Source organism: Perca fluviatilis, chromosome 16, assembly GCF_010015445.1.
Source record: "Perca fluviatilis chromosome 16, GENO_Pfluv_1.0, whole genome shotgun sequence".
NCBI lineage: Eukaryota > Metazoa > Chordata > Actinopteri > Perciformes > Percidae > Perca > Perca fluviatilis.
The window spans coordinates 10512319-10523966 of NC_053127.1; the positions used below are offsets into that span (position 1 = coordinate 10512319).

The 11648-nt window shown below is 39.7% G+C and overlaps 1 protein-coding gene across 1 annotated transcript; it reads right to left on the minus strand.

Annotated features, from left to right (window-relative positions):
- Positions 1 to 223: 223 nt before the first annotated feature.
- LOC120544314 lies at positions 224 to 1403 on the minus strand. The gene is made up of 2 exons (XM_039777960.1): positions 1305 to 1403; positions 224 to 870 (listed from the first exon to the last, which is right to left on the minus strand). The coding sequence occupies exons 1-2, from the start codon at positions 1321 to 1323 to the stop codon at positions 224 to 226; spliced, it is 666 nt and encodes a 221-aa protein (XP_039633894.1). The 5' UTR covers positions 1324 to 1403.
- Positions 1404 to 11648: the final 10245 nt, after the last annotated feature.

Consider the following 11648-nt stretch of genomic DNA (forward strand, 5'->3'; position numbering starts at 1 on the left):
AAAACTATTTTCTATAAGTTCAAAACAGGGGTATTCAATTACAATTTAAAGAGGTCCAGTTACTAACATGTCCTCCCAACACAGGTCCAAACCTTATAAAGTCTTCATTTTCATTCACTAGGTAAATAATGAGAACTCTAGATGTTCAATGTGAAGATCTTGTCCAAGATAAAATGTCAGTCAGTCAGAAAAGCTAAATTAAATCGCTACTCAAAATATTTATTCACAAATACAAATGGTTCAAGAACTCCATGTCCACGGTGTCCTCCCAAGGTTCAAGACAAAGAAAAAACTCTGCTGTCCCTCCTTCAGGGGGTACTGGGAGTAAACTCTCTCTTCTGTCGAGGATTTCTAGTGGAAGTGGATAATCGGTGTTGGACTCCGTCCTCTGCAGAGACAGATTTAGATGCTCTGATTTGTTTTTAATTTCACAGGTGGCCTCTGCTTTTATCTGCTGTTTTGATTCATCAGCTGTATCTTCACTGCCTGGCATGGGGTTTGGCTCTGCTCTGACAACACCTTGCCCTGCTTCGCTGTTCGCTGCAGAATCTGCCACGCTGTTCCTTTCCTCTTCTGAAATGATTTTTTCTTGAGCTTTAGCCTTAGCCTCCTCAGCTCCGATCTTCTCTAGCAGTCGTTCATACTTCTTCGCAAAGCTCTCCGGCCTTGGTGGTAGCTGCACCGCTGACATAGACAGTGTTTCAGGAGCAGCTGGACAAATGTAGCCTTCATATGCGAGGCTGTTGTCTCGCCTACTCTTTGTATAAACTGCAATACAGTCATGTTGTCGACTAACATCAGAAAACACAGGCAGATTAGCCCAGTCTGCTGGCATCTTACATAGCACATATTTTTTTTTTGATGGAGCAACTGCAAAATGACAGCACAAACACAATAATAAGATATTGCTTATATGATAACATTTCTAAGCACTTTTTTATGTAAAAGAAAAGGTTCAACCACAAGTTTGAGAGTAAAACAGGAACGAAAAAATGAAAGAATCAGGATTAGGCAGCAAATAAAAAAGCATACACAAAAAAATTGGGATATTACAATTTTAAAAGAAGATAGGGGTGAAGATAAGTTTAATGCGTCCATGAATTAAATGTTTAAACTTGTCACTAATGTAAGAAACTGTGTGACATCCAGATTTTTAGATCCTGAAAACAGTTACAGTGTTCAGCAGTGTAATTATTATTCATCTCTAAAAGGCTGAACTGTGTCATCTGAATAGCAATGAAAAATTATGGCACATACTCACGAGAAAACAGAACCCCTGTGTTAAATCTTAAATTTCAACTTACTCTTTTTTGATGTGTCCATTATTGTGGATATCTGTGACTATCCTGCAGGAAACAAATTTTGGTTAAAAAAAAAAGTTATCAGTGATCAAAATCTACTGAAGGCAGCACCATATGTAAACAAAATGGTCGTCCCAGCAACCAAGTTCAAAATACAACACTGGAATACAACGAAGATACAATGATGAATATTTCTTTTTGAAACAAATGTGGCAACTCCAACTAGTGACAAACCCACAGAGAATACTTTTTTGTATTTTAAAACAAGGACACACAAAAACATTTATCTCAAATTGAGAGATGTTTTATGCCAGATTTAGCTATTATCTAATTTCCATTTGCAGTTCCTGGGCAGGTACACAGAACAATCACCAGAAACATTCATTTACATGGCACACAGACATACTGTAGGCTGCGTCCAAAATCGCATACATTACATACTCAACATGTACAGTATACTATATTTGAACATACTATTGTGTGAATAAACCGTAGTATGTATCTTTTCTGACACCCTGAGCTGTAATCACCATGTCACTTCCTGATAGCCTCTTTTCTCTAAACCGTGCCAACTAGTCCAATGGTCAAAGATATCAAAATCATTGATTTTCAATATGTAGAAATGTAAATGTATGAAGTTACTGAGCTGCCTTGGTCGCTGTCCGTTGTGCTGTCTGTTGTGAACGTTGTCGTCACTACCATATTGCATTGTGGGATATTTATGGCAGCGTTTATGGCAGTGTTTGCATACTGCAATATTTCACCCGAAATAGTATGCTATTCACTAGTGGTTTCATGCTAAGGTTTCAGACATACTAAAATCACACATATTGTTTTATTACATGTTAGTATGGAATTTTGCACGCAACCATAGTCTCTTCCACACGTATACATAAATAATTATAAAGACAAATCTCCAAGCACACATTAACAAATAAATTCTAGCACATTCATCCAGCACAACTATTAAATTACAATGCATTACAATTAAAAACCTGAATCATGCTCATTAGCACCCGATTCTGCAGCTGTACAAATCTTTTAGCGTCTTCCAGCTCTTTGTTTTGGTTTTCCAGCAGCCGCAGGCAGCTGTTTTCAGCAGAAAAAAGCTCTGATAAACCCACTGTACACTTTCTGCTCAGCACCAAACAACAGACAGACAAAGTTAGTGCTATGGCCCACTAGCAAGTAGCTTAAATTGCTCGCAGTGTATGCAAAATAATTATCTGCAAAGTAACTGGTAACTACAGTAACTAAATAAGGAGTAAAAAGAACAATATGTCCATCTGAAATGTGGTAGAAAAGCAGTAAGAATTATCATAAAACACCCATTTGAACGCACAAACCGGTGTATAAATATTTTGTGTATGTGTGTATGTGCTCGTTGCAAAAGTGCTGTGTGCAGTCATTGAGGAAGTGGCTATACTCTGGGTGACCGCTGATGCACAGAATGTTAAGCTTAAGTCATAAAAATAGTTTAAGCCTTTTATGGCATAAGAGTGCATTGTTTGTGTGTGTGTGTGTGTTTTTTTGTGTGTGTGTGTGTGTGTGTGTGTGTGTGTGTGTGTGTGTGTGTGTGTGTGTGTGTGTGTGTGTGTGTGTGTGTGTGTGTGTGTGTGTGTGTGTAAGATAACAGTTTCCGCTTAAGAAACAAGAAGTGTTCTGGTAAACTTAAGTCTGATGTAAGAACTACACCAGTAGTAAAAAACTGATTCATGTCATCAGCTGTTTCATTCATCCTTCAGAATCACTTCCTCATTCTGATTGGAATGACCAGTAAGGTCCAATCATATTCACGCAGGTGTACAGTGTGACCGATACAACCTGACACTCAGTTCATTTCACTGGTGCAGCTCCCTCCACCATCACAATCTCATAGTGATCTTTGGGGTTTTGTTATTTAACTAAGCTTTAAGAATCCTCTCCAGACATGTTTTAAGATATATGAAATACTCTGCTTAGAATCATAATTTGTTCATGATTGGGATTTCCACGAAAAAAAAACAATTACCTTAAAAAAATTAAGAAAATTACATCAACTTTTGCTCCCTCAAAAACCTTAAATGTGCAAAAAAGAAAATATTTTAGAAGTTAAACGGCTAGATTCAAGATGCCCATTCGTCATTTAAAGCCCATCCTCTATGTGTACTGGGGGTTTCAAGTTTCCACATCACACAAGTTTCCAAACTAGTTGTGATGTCAGAACGAAAATCATCCTTGTACAAGCACGTCAAAGATCAGATTTAAGATGAGCGCAACGAGCATGCATGCTGATGTGAGCATTTAGTTCAAGTGCAGCCTCACAGAGCCGCTAGCATGGCTGTAGACTCTCTTTTCTGTTCCATTTACAATTAAGAAGACACTGTATCTTGGTTGACAAATATTACAAAAGCCATCAAAATCAATGACACAGTCAATGCATTTTAGGCATGTAATAAAACTAAATGCAATATAAAGTAGGCATTCAGATAATAAACTGTCAGACCCATATATATACTGTATATATACTGTATATATACACACACATATATCTCAGACCTTTTTGTTACTACTGTTACAGGCACTGGTCTTCTCTTTTTCCATTTGCTCTGGACATATGGTCTTCTATATATAAAAGCAGTGGACTAGAGAACTGTGGGGCATGACTTTCTTGGCAAACTGCCAGCTACAACAGCCATCTATCCTGTGTGTCAGTCAGGGTTTGCTTGTACTCAATTTGCACAACCTTGGCTGGGATTTTTCATCTGAGCTGCAAGCCCTGCACAGCGCTGCCTCTCCCCAGAGCAATGATAACAACTCCAAATTCCACCTCAAGTTATATTTCATGCTAATGAATTAATGTACCCTTTCCCATTTTCAGCCTGAAAATATGTTCCTCTCCCATGCCAAAATGAATAAAATCAAATCAGTCTTGTCATTTGCAGCTGATTTGTTAAGGTCCCAGCTCGCTTTCCTTCTTTTCCCTCGGCAGGGCTGATGAGACAGCACAGCTGTGTTCCTGTTAGTGATTCTGATAACACCAACTTAAATGCCGTCTGAGGAGTTGGGCAATTAATATGGAATAACAAATGTCAAGCTGACTCAGATCAATACATTAAAAGCTGTATAAATTCTCCATAAAAAAACACCATATCACAGAAAAAAGCACTCCTTAAAACTCCAGAACTTTCTTAAGTTTGAAAGTAAAATGAAAGTGAAAGTTGTCTGTACATCCACATTGCAAGCAGGAATTGCTAACAGCTAATTCGGCATACCGGTACTTTATAATGGTGCCATCTGGCAAGATGTGAACAAACACTGAGTCTAAAAACAAACTGGTGCTCAAGTTGTAGCCCACAGCTAATTCTCGGCCTCCATAGTAACATTATACTTCCTGTTTACATCCCCGAAAGCCCCAAAAGTGTAGTTCCAAAACTTAGAGGCGGGATGATAAGGCTGTTTTATCTGAGGGGGGGTCCACAGTTTCAGACTTTATAATTCCCTGGTCCTACATTAATTAAGGCTGGACTACCAATTGAGTAAAACAGGGGCTCCAGAACTGTGTCAACTGATTTGTGGCATTTTTATTAAAAGATAAGTTTGGGAGAGTGCAGCACAAAAGCACAATATCGGCTGATAAGGGCCTTAAAGTGGGTCCTGCTTTATAATGTCATCTTGAGACCCTGTGTCAAAAATTTTTACACTATGACCTTTATTATTTCAGTTTTGTGCATTACATTATTCGACAAGATGCCGAGTCGAATCTCATTTTGGCATTTTTTTCAGCAATGCAGGATAACAACATGGAAGGCTCTATACTTTTACAAAACGAGTCTTGTCTCAAAATTACAGCACTAAAAACTAATTGTGATGGAAATAGAGGGTAGTGCAACACATTTGGTAGAATAAATTGTGTCCATGCAGCACCCAATTGCTCATAGCAAGAAGGTGATTGAGAAAATACATTTTTAGGGTCTTTAAAAAATTGGTTTCCATCATCCTCACATCAGGATCAGTTGTAGGAGCTAAAGGCTGACAGGAAGCTAAGCTTCTCAGGCACCGGTCGATGGAACCAGCAGAAAGTACTGCCACTTACACGAAAGAATTGAATCATAGCTTGTTTCTTTTTGTGTAGAAATACAATTTGAATTACTGAATCATGAAAAACTATTAATTTCCATCCTTCTGCATGAAAAGAGATAGATGGAATGGAGGTGGAAGGCCACTGAACATGTGCGGCAGATCGTTGGGGGTTTTACTTGTCAGTTATCTGCTCAAGTGGCCGAAGCTGCAATGATCAGATGTGCTGCTTTGCTGGAAGCATTTCCCTGTGAGTGTGTCTGTATTTTTGACTCAATACCCTAATAACGTGACTGTTTTCCTATTTGTGTGTGTGTGTGTGTGTGTGTGTGTGTGTGTGTGTGTGTGTGTGTGTGTGTGTGTGTGTGTGTGTGTGTGTGTGTGTGTGTGTGTGTGTGTGTGTGTGTGGAGTTGCCTGATCTTTTTCTCCCCAGCCAGAGCCAATCGATTCTCCACAGGCTGGTTGGCCGGGAACCACTGCTTTCTGTCAGAGCCTTGAATGAGCTGGTGGGTGGATGGATTACTCCATTGTGGCGAGGGGCACGCAGCTAGAGATTTCACATTAAATCAAATTAAAACCTGTAATTACGAAAACAATGGCCTGAAATTTGCGCAAAGCTATTTCATTTTAATGATTGATTTTGATTTTCATTTAGGTCTGTGCAATTCTAGCAGGGAACACACAGTTTATTGTTGTCCTGTAATGCAGCAAGCATGGATTAAAACCTCAGCCCCTCCTCGAACATTTAGGATGTAATAATGAAGTGATGGTGCTGCTGAGCAGAGGAGGAGTTGGGTTTCTTGTGACAATAATTCATATTCAGAAACCAGGCTAGAGACGAACAGATTATTATTTTAGTTTGTCAACTTCTGTACAATAATGTGTAACTGCACGTATGAGCCCAGGTCTGATGTCAGTTACAGAGCAGCAGCCAAAGAGCACATTTCAGTGTCTTCTTCAATTGACATACCAAGTTTAGCCTTAAATAAAATTCACAGTATGTGTATTAAGATTAAACAACATATTGTTTTCGCATAAAAAAATCATGATCTGAAAAAGTGTAAAAACAATCACATCAGGAGTCCACAACTTCTATTGGAACTTATATAATTAACAGAGCCATAATAAGGTGAAAGTATCTGTCAGTCAGGGTGCAGGTAAGTTTAAGGATATAGTCCGGACACGGTTCTGCTTATTCTGAATTGGTTGTCTGCATTCATGGATGTTCACACAAGTTTGTCTGCACATACTGTATGGACTATGTGTTCATACATTTTGAGCTGGACTTTCATTAGCAGCATGGCAGCTGTAGCTGTGAAGAAACAAAACGTACATAGGAAAGAAGAGATATATAATCCACACTAGTATTACAAAAGGATAATGCATAAACCCACATACCTGGGCTTCTCTTGCGTAATTGCTCTCTGCTATTAGGTCAAAATGTCTTCTGTGAAAAAGGGTCTGAACAACCTGGTGGAGGACTGAAAAAGGTGGCAAATGTGCTGTGGAGCTGATTAGGGGATTGGTAACTGGTGAGCAGGTGGGTGATGGGTGATGGCTGAAGGTGGGAAACACTGCAGGCCTGGGTTTGTTTAAGTTGTTGGCAAACTAGTCTCGCTTTGCCAGACCCTCCTCCAAAGCGCGCAGGGGGAGAGTCTGTCTACTCCACATAGCATTCGTGGATTGGAGGAAAACGTGCTCTGGTTTATTGGCATTTCTTTTAACCAATCCCAATCGTCTTGGGCGGTGCTAAGCAACGGAGAAAAGCCGCGGTGCCGCTGCAAAATACGCTCGAAAGGAACTTGTTTTGGTGGAACGTGTACGTTTAAAAGTTGTTTTAGTCGTGCAACAGAAACCTCAGATTGGACAGACAGTCTAGCTAGCTGTCTGGATTTACCCTGCAGAGATCTGAGAAAAGGTTAACCATAGTCCTCAGAAATCGATCAGTTTAAAATGCCAAGACTAAGGCGGCAACAAAGCAATCCCGGGAAGTGGAACATCAAGGATATAGACTCTTGGCCAACTGACAACAAGAAAAATGATGCAAGTGACATTGAGAGCTGGTAGTAGCCATGACATAATGGCTGAAACCAAATTGGAGCTCAGTCATTGCCATAGATATAACTCTATTATCAATAAACTGTAAGTGTATTTCTGAATGCAGTGAGTTAAGTTACTTGTGGACTGCTGCTCGGGTCAAAGACACACACACACACACACACACACACACACACACACACACACTAACAAAGCTCCCCCTCGAATCTTATTTACACACTTCAGATAACTTCCTCTGAACTGAACTGACAGCTAAAATTGGAAACTTCACTCAAGCACGGAGAAATATCTATTCAAAAGCGTGAATGTCTTATTCCGATCAGTAATCTGCGATATGCTTCTCTCTGCTGCTCCAAAAATCCCCTTGATCTTTGAGTCATTTAGTGTCAGTCCACTTCCACTTCTCCCTCTGTGAATTCTGGAAGAGAGACGAGTAGTTCTCACAGTCCATAACAAGAATTCTGAATACTTCTTCGACCACTATATAGTACAAGTAGGAGTGAATTCTAATTATACATAGACCAGGGGATCTTTTCTTTTTAAGCAGCTTACACTGTAACAACCATATACTTATTTATTCTTATTTCAGGACATACAGCTTTTAAAAAATAAGAAAAAATAACCTGCAAATCCATCAGTGACATGCCATGCAGCACTGCTAATTTAATTAACCCTGTTTTTTTTTTATGTGAGCAAAATGATTACATGGTCATCGCTGGTAAACATTTCTAAGGACTGCTGTCCCCTCTTGCCAGGAGTCTCTCTTTGTCCTTCATTCTTCATATTTCTTAATCTATCCTCAGCTTGTTCTCCCTGTCTTCCATTTCTCCCTGTAACCTTGTGAGTTTGCTTTGATATTCATGATGATTGAACCTGAGGGGAATTCAGCATGTCTCTCTTATTTATGTGTGATTGGCTTTATTATTCACCCGGTAATTTGATATGCCTTATAGGATTGGTGAGTGAATATATGAGAGAGGAAATCTAAGAAAACTGCTCTCAGCATCGCCGTGCTGCATGAAGTTCTGAAGAGCTGACTGATCGCCTTGCCCTCAGGCAGATAACTTGACACTCCTCTTTTGTCATTTCCACCCCTCATGCTGTCCTTCTCTCACTTTCTTATTCTCTTTCATTTTTTACCCGTGCTTGCAGCGTGGCTCTATGAATGGTGCTGTCGGTCTGTCTGTCCACCACCTTAGTCTGGACTGAAATATCTGCATGTTTGTTAGACTGCCATGAAATTGTGTCCAAACAACTTATCCTGATGACTTTGGTGATCCCCTGACTTTTGCAGTGGTGGAAGAAGTACTCAAATGTTTTACTTAAAGGGACAGTTCACCCCAAAATCACAAATAAATATTTTTCCTCTTACCTGTAGTTTTATTTATCAATCTAGATGTTTTAGTGTGAGTCGCCCAGTGTTGGGGATATTGGCTGTAGAGATTTCTGCCTTCTCTCCAAACTATACCATCCAAGCGTATCACCGCCCACTCATGGACAAGAGGCTCGTCCTCGGCTGAGCTGTAACTGCTGACCGATACATAACACAGCTCAGCCGAGGAGGACGCCATTCATGTTTACATCTCCCGCTGTCACGAACACGAGCCTCTAGTCCATGAGTACGCTTCCTTCTGCGCGGTGACACAATTGGAGGGTGTAGTTCAGTAGAAAGAAAATAGTTCCTACATGAAACTGCTCACAACCAGGTCTGTGGATTATCTTGAGTAACCGGGTCATGATTTCTGGAAAGAGACATTGGTGTTGAGTTTTTCAGATGTATTTTTTTGGTACTTTGAGCACAAGCCGAGTGCCATGAATCATACAGTCTTTGTTACATCATTGGATTATAATTAGTGATGCCTTACTGTGTAAGCATTACTGTAATGTTGCAGCTGGTAACAGTGGAGTAGCTTAATCCATAATTATTTAATCATAATTTATTAGCTAATTTGTATTTTGTATTATTAATCTGAATCTACAAAACAACTACAGCTGTCAAAATGCAGTACATGTAGTAAAAAGTGCAAGATTTCCTTCTGAAATGTAGAGGAGTAGAAGTATGAGGAAGTATAAAATGGACATAAATTGTTCGGCAACAGAAACACCTTACAATTAGGGCTAGGTAAAGAAATTTGACTTATATTGCCGACCGATAAGAATAGACTGATAAATATTGATACCTGTTTAATAGGTAATCTGGTCAGAATAGAGGACACTCCCTGGTTAGGGAAAACCTTGGATGGTCCTTCTAACACTGCTATGAAAAATAGGAGATTAACAAAATGGAAAACATGGATTTGATGTAATTTATGATTGTGTCTGCAACCAGGAACCAAGTGTACCAAGTGCACTGTAACCATGAAAACATTTACAGATTCAGTAGCTATGATCCTTTACATTTCCACTTTGCAGATACAATTTTCTATTTAAGAAAATGCCAAAATCAATATATTTCTGCAAACCCATTTATCACACCAACCTTGCCATAAGGTCTACATCCATGTACACTCTCTCTCCTCTGTGACACATTTCCTCTGTGTTATCGCTCCCTTTTCACCTCCCTATGCTAAAAAGGCCATTTGTATTCCAGAGTCAGGTTGGCAGGGTACGCTTATCTCTTCAGAGGGCCTTTGAAAAGGCTCTGATTTTGCATGAAAAGGAGAATCCAAAGGCAAACTGTGACATCTCATGACAGAGTTCAGAGCGGGGGCTAACTAGACAGCGATTGGCAGCCAATCAGCCTCGGTCATGATGTCAGATAAAGTCTTTGGTGTAGCATGAAACAAAGTACATTAGTCCATAGAGTGCAGGAATTTCTAGCACACTGGGTCTTGCTTCCAAACGTGTTAGAACAAACTGGTGCTCTTACATTGTGGTACTGTCAGATACAGAACTGAACCGTGTGAGCACTGAAGGAGATTTAGAGATTTATGGTGAGGAGTTAAATTAAAGAAATACAGATTACTGACAACACATCCCACATTACAGGGTAATGTCAACACAGAATTGTTTGTCAAACTGATGCTGCATTATTCTCCAGGTTGATTAGGGGTTTTTTTTCAGGTGGGGAAGGAGATTTAGTGTTTTCCCCCAAATTACATACTTCTTTGAGTTAAAGCCTAAGCCTTTAATCACTACTGACTATTAAAGCTGGGGTAGGCAGTTATTTTGCTGTCATTGGGCAAAAATTCCATAATAACCTTTCAGTATATGGAATTGTAACTGTTCTAGAAGGGGTGGACATCTCCAGTCACCTCTACATCATGCTGAATTGTCTATTTTACAATAATTAGTTGTGCTTTGTGTGGTTGACATTGGAGGGTGATAGTATGTGGCTATGAGTCCCTCATATACATACGTTTGTTTTTTATATAAAATTCAAGTTGTGTGGGAGAAAGCTAGACTTCTGCATTTCCGCTTGGCTCTGTTTCCAGGCTTTAGAAAATCAAGCCTGTGACAGGAGACTTTGGACAATCACAAGTCATTTCAGAGAGAGAGCGCTCCTGTTGGCTGAAAGCCTAATTCAATGGATGGATTTTTACTGTCCATGTCCCTTCGTTCCTTTGCAGTCTGAATTTGCCAATCTCTTGTTAGCTTAAATCAAGAACCTAGAACCCATAGGACATAGGCATGAGCTAGCCCTCTTGAGTCAGCCTTGTCGTATACGACACGAAACCACGAACATTAGATGTCTTGTTTAATATCTCCAGATCAATACAGTGTATAGACTTACTTTTTTGTTTAGAAGCAGAGAAAAGCGCTGTTTCATCAAAGTCCTCCGACAATTGTAGCCCATCCAGAAACTGTTTTAATCCGTCATGAAATTACAGTGTCATTACAGTGTCTTTGTAACATAAATAAATTATTATGAATTCAAAAATCAACTTACGCGTATGTTTCATTTGCTTCGCGACCTTTGGACTGATCGCCTCGCCGTAGCACTAGCTGAATAGCTGAGAGCTAGCTCTTTCCAGAGACCTCTTCTGTGCCTTCATATCCCTTCAACAATCTTACAAATCCTGTTTGGAGCCTGTCTGGAGATTATTATTGCACGCAGTTCCAGAGCAATAAATCCACGATTGAACGGCTATTTGCTGTATTTTGTACCAAACAGCAATCTTTTTTTTTTGTGGGTGAATTGGGAGGATACAGAGGCCTGGGTGACTATTGAGATGGCAGAAAGAAGCCTGGAGGCTGAAATGAGTGTGAGTTGGCTTACTGATGTGAAA